The sequence below is a fragment of the Copidosoma floridanum genome, unplaced genomic scaffold (genome assembly GCF_036245765.1).
Source record: "Copidosoma floridanum isolate Cflo_tuat_1 unplaced genomic scaffold, Cflo_Japanese_pri ptg000006l, whole genome shotgun sequence".
Classification (NCBI taxonomy): domain Eukaryota; kingdom Metazoa; phylum Arthropoda; class Insecta; order Hymenoptera; family Encyrtidae; genus Copidosoma; species Copidosoma floridanum.
The window spans coordinates 9484276-9508638 of NW_028321883.1; the positions used below are offsets into that span (position 1 = coordinate 9484276).

The following is a 24363-nucleotide window of genomic DNA, read 5'->3' on the forward strand; positions in this document are numbered from 1 at the left end:
ATATAATTCTTGTAGTTTCAATTTTTCTTTTTTAATGACTTATTTTGCAGTTTATGAATTATGTTTAATGCTAAATTTTAAAATTTATTTGTCTTAACACCAGCATAGTTCACAATATACGTTTATCAATAATTTTTGTATGCTTTCATTAAAAAAGTTTTGAATAGTGTGCATTTACTTGTTTGTAAGACTTTACCTTATATAAGTATTTCATGGAAAGAAAAGATAAAGACCGTGAGACATGTGACATTGACATTGACTGTTATAATTATTACAAAGTAAATTTTTAGTTCTCTTGGCGTTACATAATTCTTTAGTATACACTTAAGCATTCCACTAATTAGTACTTAATTTTTAAGTATGTTAAGAGTCTCTTGTATTCTCAAAGTTTGGTTGATTTTAAAAATATTAATAAGCAATTCTACAGCACAGTCTCAAGTTAAGTGCACTCAAAATAATTTTTGCTTTCTTATCAATCTTATCTTCTCTTTCTCAAACACCGTTACTAATGACTTAGATCAATAGTTTGTTACTTAAAAAATAACGTCTTTGATCGCATGATATGGTTATTATGAGAGTTTACTTTCAAATAGCCATTTTTACTAAAAAAAAAAAAAAAAAAAAAAAAAACTTACACGATAAAGCAGACCCTTTTCACGCGGTCTTTTGATGTTTCAACAATTTTTTAAAGTTTTTGGTTACGCGTACATGCGTAAGCATGTTAATTGCTAGCCTCGCTGACGGCACTTAAATAATTATGTGCTTATAACGGTGTTGGCAGCGTCAACAGTAATGTAATTTCAAGCCTTGATGTTGCGCTTTCATCTCTGTACAACGTTACTTACATCTTTAATAGTGTTATGTAAATCCATAAGTAATTTGGCATTTTCAACCGTGTTACACATACTAGCTGCTCTAATTTTTCGTGCCTGCAACTCAAGCCGAGACAGTAAGTCATGAAACTGGAACTTGGTGTGGGGTGGAATCTGTGCATCTTGAGTGTAGCTGTTACACATACCGTATAATAAACTAACCTTGTCTGACAACTGAAGCCAGCTGACCACAGCTACATTAGAGTTGTCCTTTAGATCGATAATGACATTCTCAATACTACTTGCGATCTCGAGAATACTCAGTTTATGGCCTGTTTTTGAAATAAGTTCAGAGCTTTGATTTTGCTGCTGTTGCTGTTCCTCTTCCTCCTGCTCTTTTGGCTCCTTCTCAGTGCTGACATTTTTATATAAGTTGGGTATTGCGTAAATTGATGTGCCAAAACGTTTACCTGAACAGACAAGAGATTTGGCTGGCTTGACAAGCACTGTCGACCCCTCAGGTTCGATTGGCGGCCATGGCATACGTTCATCATTTCTGCTCGTTTGTGAGCTACGCGTTGACATAATACTAAAATTCTCTGATAATTCTTTACCAACTGACTCGTTAGCAGTGTCTTGTTCAAATTGTTTACTTACTGATTCAGCGTGACCAGCATTACTAAGTTTTGGACTGCCAGGAGCAGAGGGTTGTGTACCGGCTATTTCGCTGCCAGCACTCAAGGTATCCTTGTTCTCCCACAGTTTTTTCAAGCTATTGATGCTACCGGTGCTACGTCTTTTGTCCTCTAGCTGTTCATCTGTTAGACAATCTAGTAGATCGGTGATACTTGTCTTCTTATCATCCAATTTTTTATCGCTTGTATCTTCCACCAGTGAAACTGACAAAGATTTATCTGCGATATTATCAACTTTCCGCAGTCGAGCCTTAAAATTAATTACTTGAGAATCTGGAACTTCTACCTTTGCCAAGACATTCATTTTCCGCTCAACTTTTTTTAATTTGAAACCAAGTCCTGTGGGCTCCACGAGCGGCGATTGTTGCTGCTGTTGTTGTTTTTTCAGATCTACAGCATTAGTAATACTGATAACAACGTTTGAACTCGCGTATTCGTTTTGCTTACTTGTATCAGCACTAAAATTCGCACAAAGCTCAGATAGTAACTGTGAGGCTGGATCTAAAGGAGTACTGTTGCTGCTTGAAATATTGCTTCTCTTCAAAGTGCCGCTAGGCTTTGACTCGCCACAGCTTTGCTTGATTTCATTGATGAGCTTGAGCTCAAGCATTTCTTTCAATCCGGGTTTCGAAGAAAAGGTGCTTAGGTTATTCTGCATGTTATGACTCGATGATACAAGGGAGGGCGGTAAAGGAGGAGGTGAAGGCGTGGGAGTCATTGCAGTCTGCATAGCTGTGTCAACCTGAAGCAAGATTTCTTCACAACCATCGCAATCATCAGATGTTACTTTAACAATCTCGCTAATCTTCTGTTGTTGCTGTTCTTCTCGCTTCCGTAGGCTTACACCAAATCTCGAACTGGCTTCTTTCACTGAAGGTTCAGCTGACTGAAGGTCACCGTTTCGCTCACGAGCTGCTGGATTCTCACTCAGCATACTTTTAGTTTTTTTTAAGGTGCAAGGTGAGTTCGTTACCAATGTCAATGGCACTTGTCTGTTACTCGAAGTCGAAACGGTCGATGGCAGCAGCAACTGTTCACACTGATTGACAGAACAGTCTAAAAGCAAATTGGATGTTGGTAAAGGTGGAGGGAGATCCAATGGTGGTGGTGGTGGAAACTCAAGATCGGCTAAGCTTGGTTGAGCTGACCGAGGAGGACTTGCTTTCCGAAAGGTACAGTTTCCAATTGACGGTTGAAAGTTGCTACTCTCGAAACCAGTGCTGGGCTTTCGCAAAACAGCACCAATGTTTCGCCCAGGTAGTAAATTAGATGGCTGATACGTGGTAACATCTCCGCTTAAAGAAATACTGCTGATGATTTGCGCCTGACTGTGGAAGCTGCTTTGGCGAGGCGAGAGAGAACGATATTGTTGCTGTTGCTGCGACTGCTGCTGCTGCTGCTCAGTGCTAGAGGTACCCAACGGAGATACCACAAAGCTACTGTTACTGTCATGATTTGACGGTATGCTACTATGACGCAAGGACTCAAGATACGCACCAATCCTTGCATTCTTAGGTAGCGTGCCATACCGATTAATAGCCCTTTTAACATTTTGCACCTCCAAAGCTCCCACATGGACGAGCTGTAAAAAAAAATTAACATACTTATTAATCGAATATTGATTAGTATACATACATATAGTTATAACAACTTCATAAAAAGTATTATATAAAATAGACTTTAATTTTAGAGCAAAGACTTTTGTACCAAATAGTAATCGTAGGAACCAAACGGTCTTTTTAACTGATAGACCAACCCAATAATAGTTATTATAACACGTCAAATTCAGTATCAATATTACAAATGTAATTAATACAAGGGTAATTAAATTAAATTTCTCATTAGACAAAGGCTGACAATGCTACTTTGCCAGAGATGCTGAAAACTGTCTTGTAATGTGTTTATTGGATAAAATAAACTTTAAATACAAAAATGAAATTTCTTTCATAAGTGTGCTAATATTAAATTTTATGTTATTTCATTATACATAAGTATGTTTCACTAATTGTGTCATGCATGTTAAGTATGTCCGTATGTATAAAACCATGTGTGGTGTATTTTTTTCCAACGGACATGCATATTACGTACGGCGTTCCAATCGATGAGACAACCAGTGTTGTAATATGGTAATTTTATTGTTCGTTAACGTTCGTTTGTTGTTGTATTAATTAAACAGTGTAAAGGCGTGTCAACATAGCGGGTATTTACACAGCTATGAGATCGTGTTACGATCAGTCGAATAAGGCTGATTGGGGGTACCTATCTCTCCTCACACGATTATTATAGAAATTGGTAAAGTGAGAAGAGCCACGTAGCGGGAGATTTTGAATCTTTCGCAGGCGTTCGGTCATGACGCGCTTTTATTCTATGAGACGACGATTTTTTTCCTTGGTAACTAATTTTCAATTAGACTACAAACGAGCGTCCTAAAATATAATTGTTGTCTAACCCGTCTTTGTGTCTACACGGAAAGCGTTAAAGAAAAGAAAAGAAATTAATTGTTTTAAAAAAGTAAATGTTGTACGGTTTTTATTTTTTCAAAATAGAACAAATCGGTAATATTTTTTAGTGCATCGGACGGAAATCATAATTAAGTAAAAGTTGAAAAAAAAAAAAAATTTCGTTTCACTTCAAACTATGCAGAGGAGTCAAAATCCGCCTGAAAGCGGATCACCGTACGTCGTCGTGCCGATCAGGTCGACGTACCAGCGGCACCTAACCTGAAAGCGGTTCCTATCGCCCCAGCCCCGATCCCGCGCCCAGTCCGCGGTCGAGCGCAGCGTCGTCGTGCCGACCAGATCGACGTACCAGCGGCACCTAACCTGGAGGCGGTTCCTGTCGCTCCAGCCCCAGTTCGCGGTCAAGCGCCACGTCGTCGCGATGATCAGGTTGGTGTACCAGCGGGATCTAACCTGAAGGTGGTTCCTGTCGCCCTGGCCCCAGTTCGGGGTCAAGCGCTACGTCGGTGCACCGGTCAGGTTAACGTACCGGCTGCTGCTCCTAACTTGGAAGCGGTTCCTGACGCAGCTCTAGTAGTAGCTCGTGATCGAATGTTACGTCTTCGTTCTATTTCCGATACTGTCTTTGGTGCCGTGGGCGTACCTCCAGCGCCTGCGGTAGCTCACGGTTGAGCATCGCATTACTCCGTTGATTCCGACGTTGACTTTGTGGCGACCCCGGTCGTCCCTCCAGCTGAAGGATACGCGCATTTCGCGTGTCACCGCCTCGATGCTGATGTTGCTCTTGCATCCCAACACCAACAACAACGACGGATACCATCACTACGACCCGAGATTGACCTACATCAACGATTGCCAGTATACGAAAAGGATGACCTGCTTAACAGTGACAGCGATTTTGACAAAATGTCAGGTAGCGAAGAGAACTTAAATCGTAATTTTTTAAGCAGAAATTTACACACTCAGATGCATGGTACAAAAAATCAGGCAGATGTAGGTGAGGTCTTTAGTAGGTTGGTAAGTGCTATTGAGAGTCTTTGACGGCCAATAAAGAAGCTAGTTTTCAGACTAATAATTCTGCGTTACTTAACAGAATAGCATCTATGCCTATGCAGACGTTCACAGGAGACCCACTTGATTAGAGAAAATTTAAGCAAGCGTATGAATTTTTAACCGAAAAAAATGGCTATACAAACCAAGAGAATCTACTCAGGCTTTCCGAGTCGTTGAAAAGTGATGCTCGCGATGCCACCAACATTATTTTTGTAAACGGAAACAGTACATATGAGATTATAAAGACGTTGAAAATGAGATTCGGGAACGAAAATATGATATTACAAAAGATTTTCAATGACGTGCTAAGTTTACCGCAAATTGATGATCAAAAAAGTAACTTAATTGAAGTCGCTACTCGGTTAAAAAATTCTGTAGCAGCAATAAAGTCTTTAAATAAACAAGGCTACTTAATTAGTCTCGATCTGTCGAGCGAGACGATAAAAAAAATGCCTGATTCAATGATTGATCGTTACATCCGTTATGCCTCTTTTGAGGGACATGGAAAGCCTGATCTAGAGAAACTATCCGATTTTTCGTTCGAAGAGGCAGAAATTATTATAATTTTGGGTGTAAACGTATTGCCTTTCAATTCTGAAGTAAAAGGCGCGCCCGTACGAGTGAATCGGGATGAACGAAGCGTATTTATAATTAAATCGTGCAAAAGATGTAATCGCAGGCATCACGAACTTTTTCATCGAGACCGTATAACAACGTTTATATCTCACGGAGAACCATCATTGGGAGCGACGTTTTGACTAGATAAAGGAAATTTCAAAGTTTGTTTTCAAACACAAAATTTCAATTCACACGTTATTATAAATATTCAAATTAAAAATCATCGGCCCTCATGGCTCGGAAAAAATTAGCGCCTTTGTTAATGACGATTCTGCCGCAAGGCTAATTAATTCGGAAGTAGTAGAAAAAATTAAAGCTAAATGTACGAAATTAAGTATGTCTTTAAAAAGTCTCACTGGAATTACTTTAGTCAGTAAAAAGGTAGATGTAACAGTAAAGAGTGAGGGCGCAGTTTTCAATATAAAAAACGTTTTAGTAGTTAATGACTTTCCTTTGTCGTCGCAAAATATCGATAAAAATGTCGAGTCAATGTGTGAAAGAGTTACGGGAATCCGAGTTAACACCTTGAATGCGCCTCCAAAGATGTTAACAAGACAAGATCACATCGACTTTATAATAACGCATGAATTCAGAGAGATTAAAAAAGATTCTTTATTTGTAAGTCATTGTTTATTGGGATAGACGATACACGGCTATTTTGATGGAAAATTAGAAAACGAGGTATATGTTAATATTATCGAGCAAAAGTCCGAGAAAGAAAATTCAAATGATGAAAATCGTTTAATTGAACTCGATGAATTATTTCAATTTAGAATCTCTCGGAATTAAAGACGAAATATCAAGTGGTATCGAAAATGACAGAGCCCTCGAAATATTAAAAAAAAACAAGTCGTTATGTGAATAGCTCTTGGAAAGTCAAGCTTTTGTAAGTCAGACAACAAATTTTTTCCTAGCGGTCGGAGTACTGCACTTCGCAGGCTTACGTATTTGGAGAAGAAGCTTAATCGCTATCTGGTTTATGCTCAGCTTTATGAGAAGGAAATGGCGCGTTTATTTGCGATTAAAGCAGGAAAAGCAACTCCTGAAAAGACAATTCGCTGCTTACCTCATTTCGGCGTGCAAAACGTAAAGAAGCCATTAGGTTAGTGTTCGACGCCGCAGCAAAAGTAGATTCGAAAAGTTTTAATGACTTACTGTTAGCTGATCCTGACCTTTTACGTCATCTTCCTGGTGTAATAATGTGTTTCCGTTAATTTGTCTATGCCATGAAAGCCGATAAGCGCGATATATTTAAAAAAATAAAGATTCGGGACAAGGATCGTGAAGCGCAACGTTTTTTTTGGCGGAGAGAAAGTCGGAATACTCCTTCTCAGGAATTTTTAATGAATTCAATGTTGTTTAGCGCTAAGTCGTCCTCTTGTACCGCGTTGTTTATCAAAGACAAAAACGCCGACTTATTTTCATTAAAGTATCCTGAGAGCGTAAAAAGTTTAAAAAAGAACTGTTACATGGACGATTTCTTAGATAGCTGTGAATCGCGCCTTAAAGCTTTAGATTTCGTTTGCCAAGTGACGGAAATTAATAAATACGCTAATTGGGAAATGCACAGCTGGTCGAGTAACGATTTATCACTTTTACATCGAGATGATAAAAACAATACATTCATACAGTCATCAGATTCAACCGAGATTACCGAAGAGAAAATTCTAGAATGACAATGGGATAATCATTTCGATAAACTTAGATTTTATACAAATTTCAAAAAAATAAATAACGAATTAATTGCTGATAATAAGGTACTAACAAAAACTGAATTTTTAGCGATTATTATGTCAATTTTCGATCCTGTTGGATTTTTAGCTCCTTTCACGATTCACTCAAGAATTTTAATGCAAGTGGTTTGTAAATTAGGAGTTGCTTGTGGGAAAAAAAATAAAAGAAAAGGAATTTATTAAATGGAAAGAATGGATTAAAGATTTAAAGCTTGTAAAGTCATGCAAGATCAATAGATGTTACTAGTTAAACGAGTTTCAATAACGTGAAGCCGAATTACACGTTTTTTGTGACGCTAGTTCGAAAACGTACTCAGCTGTAGCTTACTGGCGCTTCTCTTTAGTAATGGTAAATTCCATACTTTATTTATAGCTTCAAAAAGTAGAGTAACTCCCACAAAACGATCGAAAATTCCGTGCCTCGAGCTTCAGGACGCACTTTTGGCTACTCGCCTAGCATCGATAATAATTAGTGAACGCGATTTTAATTTCAGTAAATATGTTAAATGGTCAGATTCAGTTACGGTTTTATGTTGGATAAAAAAAGATCCGACAGTATTTAAGGTTTTCGTGCCAAACGACTTCACGAAATTCGAAAAAATTTCAAAGGGTGTGAATGGTGATGGGTACCGACAAAGGAGAATCCGGCTGATGACGCCACGTGTTTCACTCCTGGAGCATTAAAAGAATGAAGTCGATGGTTTCTAGAACCGTCATTTTTAAGGGGAACGGAATTGAATTGGCAAGACCAAACTTTCGTGCGTTTAAATGAAAACTTAAAATGCAAAGAAGAGTTTTAAAAGGAGATTTGTTGTTTAAATTTTGTAAAAAAAAATCTAATAGATTTTACACGATTTTCGTCATTTATTCGTTTAGTTTTGTTCGTTTCGCGATTATTGTCAGTAGTAAATAAAATGAAAAAGAAAAAAATCTCGTTGACAGATCTGCGAATAATAGTAGAAGAATTATGTATCGAAATGTCGCAACGAGCTTCTTTCTTTAATAAAATAACAGCATTACAAAGAGAAGAGCAAATTGCAAAGAATAGCAAGCTTTTGGGTCTTGATCCATTTTTAGACGAAAAAGGAATAATGCGGATTAAGGGTCAACTAGCAAACATTGAGAAGGGAAACAATAAATTGATGTTTGAGTCGGTCGTTTTAAACAGCAATGACAGTTTTACAAAGTTGTTGATAAAACATTATCACGAAAAGTTTTTACATGGTAGTCACGAAACCGTTTTCAACGAGATACGTCAAGATTATTGAATTATCAGACTTCGTCATTCATTACGAAGTTTAGTTTTCAAATGCTTCCAGTGTAAAATACTTTGCGCTAAGCCTGCAGAACCTAAGATGGCTGGTCTTCCAAAAGCACGAATAGCTTTTAAAACGAAACCATTCTCCTATTGCAGAATTGATTGTTTTGGACCAATGTCTGTATAAGTTAAACGAACGCATGAGACGAGATAGGGGGTTTTATTCACGTGTATGTCTACAAGAGCCGTTCATTTGGAAATTGCGTACAAATTAGATACCGATTCTGTAATTTTAGCTTTTCAAAGGTTTATCGCGCAAAGAGGTGATGTTTTGGTTTTTTACTGGGACAATGGGACAAATTTCAAAGGGATGTGAAATGAATTGAAATTAAAAGAATCGATCGAAATATTACATTCGTATTCACAAAAATTGGAGAAATTTACAACGAGGAAGAAATTTTATTGGTATCTTAATCCTCCAGAGACTCCCCATATGGAAGAGCGTGGGAACGATTAATTCATTCTATGAAAACTGCGGTTTCATTATCCTTACAAGAGCAACATCCAAAAGACGAAACATTATTGACAATTTTTGCGCAGGTGTAACATACTGTGAATTCTCGACCATAAACCAATGTATCGTTAGATCCGCGAGATAGAGAAGCGCTTTCTCCAAATCACTTTTTGTTAGGGAGTTCCTTAAGATTGATAAGACTTAAAAAAAACGAGATTCCATCTCCATGTACGCGTAAACAACGGAAAATAAGTGAAAAGACAGTAGACTTGTTTTGGAGTAGATGGTTGTGTGAATACTTTCCTTCATTGATGCCAAGGAAAAAATGGCTAGAAAAAAAGACTCCATTAAAGAGAAGGATGGTTCTGATTCTAGATAATAATGTGCCTCGAAATCAATGGAGGAAGAAATTGATTGTTAAGGTATTTCCGGGAAATGATAATCAGATTCGAGTAGCAGAAGTGAAGACTGCATTTGGAAATTTTTTGAGACTAACTAGAAAGTTGGTTAAGTTTGCGGAGGCACAAAATTAAAAAGCAATTTCTCACACGATCATTATAGAAATCAGTAAAGTGAGAAGAGCCACGTAGCGGGAGATTTTGAATCTCTCGCAGGCGTTCAGTCATGACGCGCTTTTATTCTACGAGACGACGATTATTTTCCTTGGTAACTAATTTTCAATTAGACTACAAACGAGCGTCCTAAAATATTATTGTCGTCCAAGCCGTCTTTGTGTCTACACGTAAAGCGTTAAAGAAAAGAAAATAAATTAATTCTCTTAAAAAAGTAAATGTTGTATGGTTTTTATTTTTTCAAAATAAAACAAATCAGTAACAACCAGTAAGAAAACTAAAAAAATATTGTTTACCGCATTTTTTCGATTTTAAAGTAATTTCATAAAGAAACTTCTTTAGGCTCGTTTAACGTGGGAGATTAACGTAAAACGAGGGAGTGAACACGGATATAGAATGCACAGTAACACCTGGCTTTCTTCCATTTTTTCTTGAGCGTATCTTTGTAATAAGATATAGTTCGAGCTTCCCCATTTAGTTAGCTCTGCCCAGCAGTGGGTAGGTATAAAACCTTAGGTAATATATGTACCATGTTTCGAATAGATAAGATACCAGGTAACATACCTAACGAGTTTGAGATGAATTTCTGACACAAAAAACACTGACGTTAGTGACGTTTGGCCAATCTGAAGATAAAGATACTGAATTTCAACGAAGAATGTACGGTAGAAGCTAAATACAGAGAGCGCTAAGCCCATTAGTGTTGATTTATGGATGCATCGTGCATTCATGTATACGTGGATCATCGAGTTTATCGACAGTGTCGCCATACATACAGCAACACACACTAACACGGATACACTAATACATCTATAAAACATGTAAATGGCTGGGTTTCGACAATACTTACTAATGATGGATTGCAAAAGATCAATTGTATTTTATAAAAATATTATGTATGAAAGATATACGGTAAACGCATAAAAAAAATAAAGTATATAAAAATATTTGAACTGTTAAGAGGTTGATTTCTTGAAAAAAATTTTTATGAAAAGAATACAATATATAGTTGTTTTTCCTTGTTATTTCCATAAAAACTATTACACTTGAAAATTGAGTATGACAACAGTTATAAGTTATTCGTCATGAGACGCGAGGGAGAGGTTTTAGTTCCAGTTATTGCCGCATGATGCTTTTTTACATTGTAGAATGGCAATAAATTTTCGCGGTTTCATTTTTAACACGTTAAATAGTTAAGGTTGTAGTTTCAACTGTAGCTAGTTCATTTACTTTTGTAAGGACTCTTCGGCGCTAGTAGTCGCGTCTCATGACTAATAAAGAGCTCCATTTTCTGTTTGTAATCTAGTTAATTATTACACAGCACTTCATTATCGATGATATTCTTTGACACTGCACTAGGTAAAAATATTTTAAATTCGTCATTAAGTTCCACAACTCCCTTCATTCCATATTCAGTGTTAACATTTTTTAACTTCGTGACCATGGATAACTATCATCTCGGTGATTTTGTTGCGTGGGATGAAACCTCCAGAGCTACTTTATTTAGTTGTTAGATTAGACATCTGGATTATTAAGCTGTTAGATTGGACATCTGGAAAAACTAGACACGAAAAAACGCTAACAAACTTTTTAACTGGTTTTAATATTTACGAAACAGTAATAATTAGATTCAAGTAACGTGGTTATAAAGAAAAAAAATGTATATTAACCTCAAAATTGTGTTATGCCTTTTTTTATTAATGTTCAATTATTGACTCAACGTCAATTCCCAATAAAAATTTTCCAAAATTTTCGGTCTTCACACTTGTTCTCTTGTGAGGTTGTTGTTAGTCTATGCCACTAGCTTCAAACACTAAACGGTTGAATACTTGATGTCGCTGGCTGGCAACTTTAATCAAACTGGCCTGGTTTCTACTATTACATAAGGTGGCTTTACTACAATAATTCCCCCTCCCATTCGTTTTTTTAACAAGTAACTTCTTGTCTGTTGTCGTCACCGTTTTGTTCTTCACTGTTAAGTTTTTTATTTATTTCATGATTCTCGCAAAACGATGAGTCAATCATAGGGATAACATGATGTCTCGCTATCATAAAAACTAAAATTTATCATATTTTGCTCTTTGATTTTATCCTGATGATTGGATCTAATACTTTTCTGCTCTAGCTCATTGTTTTAAATTTTATAATGTGTACACTTATCTTATAGTTATCTATATGTGGAGGTTCCTTAACTTTCCTTTTTGTGATGTCACCACATTGATTCCTTTTCAAACTCTCTCTCATATAAAAACTGTTCCCTCCAAACCCAAAAGGGGCGGAGTATGAAATAAATAAATAAAAATATAAAAACTGTTGTCTATTTGTCCTTGTGAATATTTTTTTCCTTCTACTTCATCCTTTGTAAATCTGAGTTCTCTATTTATTATTTTATGCTCCCCTAGTGATATATAAGCAATGATCTTATTTTTTGGACTTATTACATTTTCTCCATCCTCCTTAGCTTTCTCTTCTTCTACCACTCCATCTCGTCATTTTTTATTCACTTTATAATGCCCTAAGAGTAATGCATCAGTGATGCTGAGAAAAATGCGCTGCTTATTGTCACGAGAACTAAGAGCTTAAAACGAGAATCCTGTACATTTGACTTCAAGACCGACGTATTTCGTAATAATATTGCCATTACACTTATTTTTCACAAGCTCTACAATTTGAAGAAAAAATATTACAACTATAAAAGTTGTGTTTAGAAATATATACACCTGCACCATAGTTCCCACCTCAGTGGTCTTAGAGCTTAACATTGATTCGCTTTCTTTGACGCTCCATTGTTTTTCTAAAAATAGATTTATTAGAAAGTTTAAACAAATTTTTTTCAAAATCATTTTTACCTTTTTTTCTTTTTATTACCATTCAGGTCTATATACTCCTTGAGTCATTAACTTTGCTGTAACTTTAAAGCCAGATGGCTTCTTGTGACTCTTAATTCATGATTTTCAGCTTACTTGAGAACTTCGTAATGAAGTACTTACAAAGTTTATGTTTGTTGTATTGTATAATGTCGTTATTAATTTATTCTGATTCTAATTTTGAGCTGAAATATGTTCAGAGCAAAAAGGTAAGTCTTGATGAGAATCATGAAGCATATTTAAATATTCCGACTCTACTTTTAAAATATATACATACTTTCAATACTTATTTTATAATAATCGTGAGGTTATTGGTCAATGTGTTTTTACCCACTTGAATCCTTCATAAGGCAGTCGTAGAGTTATAGCCTAACCAAATTGTTTACACCAAAAAAGATACTATATTTTGCAGCATCATTTTTTCTGTAATCATCCGCATAGTGGTTATTTGCTTCAGCATATCTGTTGCAGCACTGACTTATTTTTTTCTTATGCCTTTTTCAATAAATATAAATATGGCAATATCAGTAATGAGTTCTAGCAAAATCTCCGGAAAAAAGTTAGAAATTTACTTTTTTATGTTCTAGTGAAATTGTTTGTACATATTTATATGTATGCAATTAGACATATAAAACTTACTTCTGTTTTATTCAACATTCCATCCCAGGTAAAGCCTGATGTTGTAAAATAGTAAGCAGCATCTAATTTTTATACCTATAAAAAATTATCTCTAGAGTTTTTTAAAACTTCTGCTAATAGAAGCACATTTATCTTGAGGTATAAATCTGGATACTGTCCAAGATTTGCTGCGTTAAGTATTTTCCATATAGTTTGAGCATGTATATAATCCTCAGTACTTACATGTGTGTCATATATTTTTTTTCAGATCAAGAAAATCTTTTAAGAGATTACTAGTTCTCTCCTGACTTTTCTACAAGGTAAATACATATTTTTTTTTTTTTGAACAGTTCAAAAAGTATTTCTAAAACAGTGTTACATTGCAAATCAAAAAGTGGTAAAATGAATGATGATAAAAAATTACTCTTTTTACTTCTAATAAAAAAAGGAGAGTTTTTGTTACTGATTTTAGGATAAAATATGTACTAGAAAAATTGGCTAAAGTGAAACCAGGTAAATACCCACCCATATCTATACCATTAAAAAAAAAACTATTATAAATAGCGGTGATTCCAAAAATGTTTCAACCAGTGAAATACATAAAAATAAAATTGTAAGAGTTAAAAGTAATTATAACTGTGATTCCAATGTTGGAAATGAAATTGAAAGAGTAAAAAGTGGTTGAGATTATGATTACGATATTAATAGTGATAGTGACACTATAACTAGCGTACATCAAAATAAAAAGTGATGGTATCCGTAATGATGTAGATTGCGATAGTGATACAAAAATTTTGATTAGAAACAGTGACAGTGACACTGGCATAATAGTTGTTTATTACGATTCCGATGGAAAAACTGTTCTTAGTGATGAAAACAGTGATACGAATATAATAGTTGTATGCTATGATAGCAACAGAAACATTTCCATTAGAGATGGAGACAGTGACTGTGACATTTGAGGCATCAATAGTGGTAGCCCACACTTGGTGGATTAACAAGAAACTGATAAAAATGTATTTGTTAAAATAATAGCTATAATAAGATACGATACAGATGATGAAAATAGCTGTACATGAGTGGGAGATAAAAATTTCCAAAATGCATTAACACCACATGAAGAGGAAGAAGAAAAAATTCTTTTTAGGATTTTATCACAACACTTATGAAAGTGGTGCATGTTATATGAGAAAAAAAATTTGTTACAGGAGAAATATTGACACGATCTGGTAAGGGTGAATTTAAAACTAAAATACCAAAGATTAGTATATTATAAACATCAAATAACAAACTGTATTTTAAACATCTGCCAAAATTTTTCGAGCACTATTTACTTATGCCTTCCTAATTTCTAAGATGTTGAATCAGAAGATTAAAGCAAGTCAGTCGAATAACATATTATACTATTAGGTATAGCTAAAATGCAAGTAGCGAGGAACACTCGTCACAGTCGTCGTCACTTGTTTTGTGTTACGCGCTCAGTTATACAGCTATGGTCGACATTCCACTCCTCTCCTTGTAGGAGCACATTCGATATACTCCTTCCACGCATCTTCAAAATATGCGACTAAATGCACATTTTCACGCGAATCCACTCCTTTCTTTGTAGGTGCATACCCCTACCATCCTTCTTAAATTAAAAAAAATATCTAGATTGGCCGCTTGGCCGCAACGGAGCGCTTGAACTAGTAAAAAAAAGTGGTCACACTCCGTAGCATTGCAGTTAGCAATTTTTCTACCAATCTCTGATGCTGCCATATCAACTGAGAAAATTTTTTGCATAGTTTTTAATATCTGCAGACATTGGTGGTAAAACTATTTGGGAATTATTCTACAAAAAATTTTTATTGAAAATTTAAAAAAAACGATAAGCAAAATAATGCTTTGTTACATTTAAATAAAATCTTTAAATTTTAAGAAAAATCATGTAAAGATTATGGATGACTAGAACGAAATGAAACTATAACATCTGAAGATATTGAGGACAATAAAACTGTAAATAATTAAGGAAAAAATTTCAAAGATTCAAATGTTAAACTAAATATTGGTCAAAAGCAAATTTTGAATGAAATCATTAATAGTGATATAAAATTACATCTTATTGATGGTCCGGGAGGTTCTGGTAAAACATGTTTGTTTAAAAAATTAAATTTTATTTTTATGGAGAAAAGAAAACGGTTATGTCTATGGCTTGGACAACAAATAATTCAATTTTATTACCTAAAGAGATGACCAGTCTTAGAAAATTTCGATTACGTTTAGATTTAAATAACTTAGTTTCCACGGGAGCAAAGCATGCCATTTCCATCGGCGTGTATATACTATTATATCATTCAGTATATTTAACTCATGATTTGGCTACTGATGGCACTACAATAACAATTCGTTATGTGCAGTTTTCTGAGATAGCGCTATTTGCATGGTAAGAAGAGGCAATGCTGAATAACACGATAATATATCGTGTAATTCACTGTGAACTTTTGCGAATTGTTTTTTGTAGTTTTAATGCATTTTTGATACTTGAAGTATCGATTTTCAGTGTCAAGAATTTGTTTTAGATACGTGACAACTATTATTTTATAGTTAAAATAAAAAAAATAAAAAATAATGTAAAACATTTTTTTTCAGTTTAAAACCAACGATTCAAATTCTTAACACTGAAAATCCATACTTAAATTATGAAAATCCATACTGTAACTGATGACACTTACATTTTTACATTTTTAAGATCGTCAATCCTGTGATGGATATAAGACAGATAAATAGAACTGCTAGCAGTTCGTTGGTAATTTAAAAAGGGATTTAAAAAAATTGAAGAAATCTTTACCGGACTACTTTCTTACTTTTTAAAAGAGTTAAATTTGTGATTTTTGTTCTAAAACTTTTTTTTTACACAATCTTACTTCAAATAACAACTTAGAGTTAACAGCTTAAAGTTCTGACATCCATCTTTTCTTACAATTTTTTCCGCTGATTTCTCTTTGAATAACGATGATTAACTATAAACTTGTACTTTATATCTAATCATTTACTTTCTTTAAATCAATTTATTTAAAAAAGTGTGAAATCCGTACTTGCAATAGCACGCTAAGCATTCTCTTTTTAGTTCAATTAATTAACATAAAAATCTCATGATAACTAATCACATGAGTATCACAATGGCGTCGGACGTAGATGACGTTCAAATTCCAACACCCAGTAGTTTTGAATATTGTAAAGAGAAACCGGAGGCTAGGGTTTGTGTTTGTGTCCTGTGTGAATCGCTTTTTCATATTAGCTGTGCTGGAAGGAAAAATTTTCAAGGACTTGGTGGTATATTTAGAGTATGCCAGTGAAACGTGGATATAACCTCAAAATTAAACACATGCAATCTAGACTTAACTAAAAAAGATAAATATATTGTGAAATATCTAATGAATTTAATGATGAATAAAGATGCTGAGTTGAATAAAATTATTGAAAGGAAAGAATTTTACAAGGAAGCATACAATGAATTAGTGACTGATAAATCTTTAGAAGACAATAACAGTAGTAAATTAAGAGAAGAAATAAAAATACTTAAGAAAAAGAACATACAGTTAAAGGAAAAAACCAAACAAATAAAAGAAAATAAGAAGAATGACAGTGTGGAATCACCGATACTAGAAGACAAAAGATCTATTGGTACAGTTAAACGAAGAAATGAAAAGCAACAATGAAATACTATAAGACTATGTACAAATACTAAAACACAATAAAACATGTGCTCAAGTAACGGAGTCATTCCCAGGTAATCAGAAATATAAACACATAGGAATCTCAAGCTTAAACCAGTCCATAATAATTACACCTAAAACAACACAAACATCTCATAAAACAAAGAGTGACATAGAAAATAAACTTAATCCTGAAGCAATAAAAGTACAAGTGATTGCAATGAAAAAGATGAATGAAGGAAAAATTAAGCAAAGAAGGAATAGAAAGGCTAAAAAATGAATTCCACGGTTCTCTTGAAAATGAATATTAAACTAATCTGGAAATATTAGACAAGCCAAAAATAAAAATAGTTGGAATAGACAAAAATCATGAAAAAGAAGAACTAGAGGAAAAATTAAAAGAACTCAATTTCCCAGAAGATGAAGATAAATTATTAAAGGTAACATACATATAAGAAATACAGAGTGAGAGGAATAAAGAAAGGGATATGAACAATAAGAATAAACAAGGAAATACAAATTATAATAGCTATGTGCAGCTGGATCCTAGCTAATTTCATTACATAATGTCAACAAAGAAGGTATATGTTGGCTGGAAACGATGTACAGTATATGAAGACGTAAATATGAGCAGATGCTACAAATGTGCAGGTTATGGACATAGTGCTAGGAAGTATAATAATAATTTTTTGTGTATCTGTTGTGCTGATGAGCATGACAGTAAAACATGTCAAAACGAACAACAAAAGAGATGCTGTAACTGTCAAGCAGCTAATTCTAAATATAAACTTAGAAGACATATAAATCATATAGCTAGTGATTCCACTAGTTATGAGACGTACAAATCAAGATTAAAATATTAAAAATCGAAAATTGACTATTCAATTACTACTTATTAATGGCTACAATAATGGAAGAAAATCTGACAATACAAGCAGAAGACACATTTATCACCGAAAAGGATTTAAAAGACATGCAATCTGCTAACAGGGAATTACAAAGCAAAAAAAGCACTTTTTTGTGTGTTAATATAAGGAGTCTAAATACAAACACAAATAACCTTAAAATTTTTGTTGGCAGATTTTTTAATAAACCATTGGTAATCATATGTACAGAATCATGGAACATCACTTGCTTGAATGTCTATAAGATGGAAGGGTGTGATTTGCATTATAATAACAGTAAAATTAATAGGGCTGATGGAATAGTCATATTTTTTAAAGAAGATTTAAATTATAATGTTGAAGTTGAAAACATAGATGAATTAAAAATAATCAGTCCCATATTAATATTTGACAAAGAAAAAGTAAAAATATCTGGTGTATACAGGCGTCATGATTGTAAGAGAGACAGATTTATTTTAAATCTTATAAGCTACTTAAATAAAAACAAGAAATAAGAAAATCACTGTATTATTGGTGACTTTAGTATTGACTTGATTAAAATGGATGATGAAGGACTAAATTTTCTTTTTAATTTTCTTGAATTACAATATATGTCTCTTTTGAAAACAATAACGAGGCCCGGTTACCATGACCTAAAAGTTGGAACCTGCATAGATAATGTTTTTGCCAGGTCTAATATTGAATACACATTATATAAAATCAATCAATTATTCAATCACTACTATCTACTCATAGTAAATGTTGACTCTACAATAGACAGCCCTTCAAGTAACATAAAGGTCAAACTGAAACAAAAGCAAAGAAAAAAACAAGCCACGTACACAATGGATTACGTAATAAATCATGAAGTCCTGCAACATAAAAGAGATTTTGTGTAGTAGGTGGAAAGCAAATCCAGAAAATGAAACATTGGAAGAAAACTATAAAAATTATGAAAAAAGTCTTGCTAAAATTATTTAACGAGCAAAAAAATGTAAATAAATGTGACAAGGGTAATACAAAATTATGGAAATACATACACAGCAAAATATCTAAAAATAAACAAGAAAAGAAAAAAAAAGTAGATAACAACATAAATCTGACCAAGCCACGTGATATTGCTGATTGTTTCAACGGTTTTTTTGGCGGTGTGGGAAAAAATTTAGCTAGTCAGATTATTAAACCAAAGAATGAACAGTTGAGTCTTCCAAGTAACAATGAAAATACGATGTTTATTGACCCCACATCGCCGATGAAAGTGTTGGGAGCAATCAAACGATTAAAAAATAAAGTGGGTGGAATTGATGGAATTAGCACTGTAGTATTAAAGAGTCTTACTAGACACATTATTGGCCCGATGGCCCATATCTTCAATATATGTATATACAAATCAGTCTGGCCTGATGCACTAAAGATGGCTAAAATAGTACCAGTATTTAAATCAGGAGATAAAACAATACCAACTAATTATCGACAGATCTCACTCATATTAAACATTGCAAAGTTATTTGAAAAAATTATACACACTCAACTGCATAACTTCATGGATAGATGTAGCTTGATATCACATAAACAGTTTGGATTTAGAAGAAATATTGGTTCTAAGGATGCTTTTTTTTGTAACTAACAACATACTGAACAAAATAAACGAAAATCAAAAGGTAGTGGGTACGTTTTTGGATTTGGCTAAAGCCTTTGACACGGTCAACCACAAAATTTTATTGTTAAAGCTAGAAAGATATGGTGTTAGGGGGCATGCTAAGGAGTTTGTAAAGAGTTACTTATGGGATAAGTTAGAAAAAGTAAAAATTGATGACTCAAATAGTGATTTTATAAAAGTAAATACAAGTGATCCCCAAAGTACAATACTTGGATCCCTTTTATTTGTGATTATATTAATGATCATCTAGACAGGTTACCGAATAACGCCATAGCTTCCTATGCTAATGATAGAGTCATAATATGTGCAGATATATCGTGGGATGGGGTTGAGGCTAAGACAAATGCCTACTTAGAAATCATAAATAAATGGCTCAGTCTGAATGAATTTTCTTTAAATATACCAAAAACTGTCTTTAATACTTTTGGCTTATATACAGATACTGTGCCAAAGGAAATAAATATCCGAATTAAGGATCAAAGATTGAAAAGAGTTAAATACTGTAAATACTTGGGATTCATTGTTGATAGTAGACTTAAGTGGAACAAATATATAAAAAGTGTAATTAAGAAAACTAGATATTTGATCTTAATTATGTATAAGATGTTAAATATTATGAATGCCAATTCAGTTATAAATTTGTACTATGCTTTTTTCCATAGCGTTGCTACTTATGGTATCATTGTTTGGGGAGGAGCGTATGGCAACGTCATGTCAAGTATACAGAAGATGCAGGATAGATTGCTAAGAATTATACACAAAAAGGATACAAGTATTGAGATGCCATTATCCAAAAGAGAATGCTACTTGCTTGAAACAATTATGCAATAATATGCAGGCCTCTCAACTAGCTTTGAAAACTCCAAAAAAAGTACAAGACACAAAATAACATTACCTAAAATGAATAAAACATTAAAACTTAAAAATACAGAAATTGTAGCTATAAAAATGTATGGTGCACTTGATCTCAATAATAAAGCTCTAGACAGTAAGAAAAAACATACCAAAAAAATAATAAAAACTTGGATAAGTAAAAGTACAAAAAAATTACAGAATATGAATTTATAAGATACAAAGGATTTAACTAAATTGTAAAGGTAAAACTAAAAGAACTTGTATTTACTTTAAACATTATTACATACATTATTTCATATACTCTACTACAGACGTTAGTTGTTAAACTGTTTACTTCAATGTATAATTACAAGAGTTCATTCTCAGTTTTTAAGCTTTTTGTTGTCTTTATTTTACTTTTTGAGCCTTTTGCTTTTTGCATTTAGGCTCGTTACTTTTAGTTATTAAGATTAACTAGGTCTGCACACAGGTTTCTTGAAAAACCTCTTGCAGTTTTTGTGTAGTTGTATTATAACTCTGTACATAAAATGTATTTTTTGTACACCTGGTTAAATAAATAAATAATTCTTTAGTTCACACAACTAGTTAATAACACTATTTAACTAGATTGTCAGTTTAGGTTACTAATTTATTTCATTACCTATATAAGCGGGTCGTTTCATTGCAACTTTTACAATTTGAGTTAAAAAATTTCTTATTAAAAAAGTTAACTTAAGGTCTTGATTCAATGTAGGATTAACTTATAACAAGAAAATTGTGAAAAAACAGATTTTAGAAAAAAAGGCCGCTTATTTTACAGTTGTGGAGAGTAAGAAAGTAGTCTAATAAAGATTCTTATACTCCTATTTAATCCCTAATTAAATTACCAACAAGCTGCTATCAGTTCCATTTATCTGCCGTATATCCATCACAGGATTAACGACTACTGTAAGCAAGGTACCAGATTTGACCCCATATTTAAAAAAAAAAAAACCCTACGTCCTCTTTCTTAATAGGATAGTTATAAGAGAAATATCTGAAACAGCTGAATACATTTTTAGAAAGTTAATTTTCACGAAACCTAGGTAAAAAAAATCAGAAAGTTCCGTATTACAGATTTTTTACAATTTTTGCTGCAAAAAAAAAATTATTAACAAATAACGAAAAATAGATTTAAATAGCGCTTAAAAAAGAGAAGAAAATAGGGTTGTATGTGTCTAAATCAGTTCTCTACTTTTCCTATTAAAAATTAAGTACCACCAAAAATGGCGATTTTTGAACATTCAACTACAAAGCTTCTAATGGTCCTAGGTTTTTTTCGGGGCTCAAATTATAGGTATTTGTAGTATCTAGGTGATAAAACCATGGTTAAAAAACTTTTTTAAGTTTTGCCACAGTTTTAAAAAAATGTATAAAAAGATTTTTTGCGAAATTGGCGGAGAAATCGCCAAAAATGGTCTAAATATAATTTTTCAAAGTGATACATGTTCTGAAGATCGTTCTCTACAACACTACTATCATTTCAAATACTTATGATGGTTACAAGTCCATGAAAAACGCGTTGAAAAATAGGATAATTTTGCGGCTTCGGGAGCCACATCACGGCAAGCAAAACTTTTTAGCTTATTATGGTAACGGTCAATAAGAAAAAATTATTTTTACAATTAAAAATATATTTAAAGCATTTGTCTATTCTGACCCTTAAAATAAGTTTGTAGAATGACATACATATATGTAATGATAAAATGAACTTTAACAGTTTTCTTAAATAACCTAAACTTGAGCTACAAAACAATCTTATAATTTACTGAAACAGAGTAAATCATTTCCAAATCTTAGAAACTAGTCACTCAAATATTAAAGTGCCATTACCACCTGAATACCCTTAGAAAAAATGTTTTCTAAAGGAGAAATCATAAAAAGTGACATTAGAAGTAGGCTGAGTAGAATTCATTTAAAAGTAACGTTATTTTTGAATGCCTGACTATTTTAGTATTAGTAAATTAATCAAAATATAATTTTTTAACTGCAGCTCTATTTTTTAAGATGTGACAAAATGTGTGAAAACTTTATGTACCTTTTAAAATTAAATTGAAGTGTAAAAGCCTTCGTACTTAAGTACATAAAAAATTTACTTATAAAACTTCGCAATAATAGAAATTGAAGACGACTTACTTTTTATCTTTTATTTACCTACTGTATACAGGGAACGTGTGTAATTACATTTTTATGTATACCGGTACTTCGGTACCAGACGATACTTTTCTGGATGTATCAGAGTATCAATACCAATACTTGTACATGTATCCGATTTCCGATACTTTTTTCGAGTATTGCCAATTCCTATAGAGAGTTGCTCTTCCCCTCCATGCGTTCTTGTCTCATCCCTGGTTTGCCACAGCGCTCAAAGCCACAAAATTTCCTTATTTTGCAACGCGGTTTTTAAGAGCTTGTCAACATCATAAGTATTTAAAATAATAGTTATGTTGTAGACAAATATCTTTAGAACACATATCACTTTGAAAAATGAAATTTGGACCATTTTTGACGATTTCTTCACCATTATTGCTAAATATCTTCTTTAACATTTTTGAAAATTGTGGCATAACTTAAAAAAGTTTTTTAATCGTATTTCTGTTAGAGTTAGATACTACAAATACGTACAACTTGAGCCCCAAAAAAACCTAGGATTACTGGGTTATTGTTATTAAGCCCTGCAATTAAATGTCTAAAAATGGCCATTTTCGAACGCATAAAAACGTATTTTCTTCGACTAAATAAAAAATTGAACGTTATACTGTCCAAATAAATTTTGTAAGGTTTCAACTCTCTGTGTAGTCCTTTTCAAGCTATAACAAATATACATGTACAGTTCAATATTACTACAATAATTGCACGTCAAAAAAAAAGAAAAATTTTTTACTTGCAATTACACATATACTACAAATTTTTTTTTTTTTTTTGACGTGCAATTATTGTAGTAATATTAAACTTCACATGAATATTTTTTATAGCTTGAAAAAAACTAAATAGAGAGTTGAAATGTTGCTCATTAAACAAAATTTATTTGGACAGTATACCGTTCAAATTTTTTATTTAATTCTATTATTTTTACTGTCAGTTGCGCCATGATAGTACTTATTTCCTTTGTCTTTTCGCGCGCTATTTAACACTATTGTTTTTTTGCATACAAAATTGTAATACACCTGTTTTACGGAAATTTTTAACGTTTTTTTCCACCTAGTATCTCTGAAAATTTGCTTCCGAAAAATATACTCAGCTATTTCTGCTATTGTCCTTATAAATATCCCGTTTAAAAAGTGGAGGGAGAATTTTTTTAGCGAATAAGCTAGCTCGCCTGCACTAGATCTTAAAAAGGTAGTAAAATGTGTAAGTTTCATCGGTTGAACACGATTTTTTCAACCTTGTGGTCATGTTTTTGACAGACAAGTGTTGATGAAGATAAAACATGATAAACAGAGATTAAAACTTTGAAAACGAATCCGGATTGTTTGAAAAGTCGGTTGATGTGAATAAGACAGTTGATATGAAGTCGGCTTGTAAAACGTCTGATACAAAAGCTCTTAATGTTATTGGTAATGTCAGAAAACGTGACGAAAAACTGAAATTAGACGACAGGTTAGGCGATGAGAATATGTCGGAAAAAGTAGCAGAAACCGTTTTCGTATTAAGCCCACACGGAGGGAAAAATCATGGAGCAAACGTATAGCGGCGATGGAAATGCTCCCCTTTTTTTGAACCTATGCAATTGGCTCATGACGTGTGTGCTTTCAACGCATGTAAGCTATGGCCCACAAGCATAAGCACTAACCACGGAGCAAACGTATAAGGGCACTGGCTTTTTTTTCCATCGTGCCTATGCGTTTTCGGGAGAGAGGGGATACCGCCCTATAGCAGTCAATATGGGTACGTATACACTTCTTGTCTGCTACGCACTATATGGCTTTTTTTTTTTTGTTCATCATCGCCCGTAGGCTCAGACATAACATTCTTTTACACAAGCATAGTGTTAATTAGCCATCGGTGCACTTGAGTTATGACCAGATGTTTATATACATATATAAACATCT

General features: G+C 33.5%; 1 protein-coding gene across 1 annotated transcript in view; it reads right to left on the minus strand.

Moving 5' to 3' along the window:
- Nucleotides 1-603: 603 nt before the first annotated feature.
- The window catches only part of Abl (tyrosine-protein kinase Abl), a 451059-nt gene continuing 427299 nt past the window's right edge, over nt 604-24363 (minus strand). Inside the window, 1 exon segment of the mRNA XM_089598684.1 lies at nt 604-3089. Coding sequence (XP_089454810.1) covers nt 822-3089 — 2268 coding nt within the window. The 3' untranslated portion in view covers nt 604-821.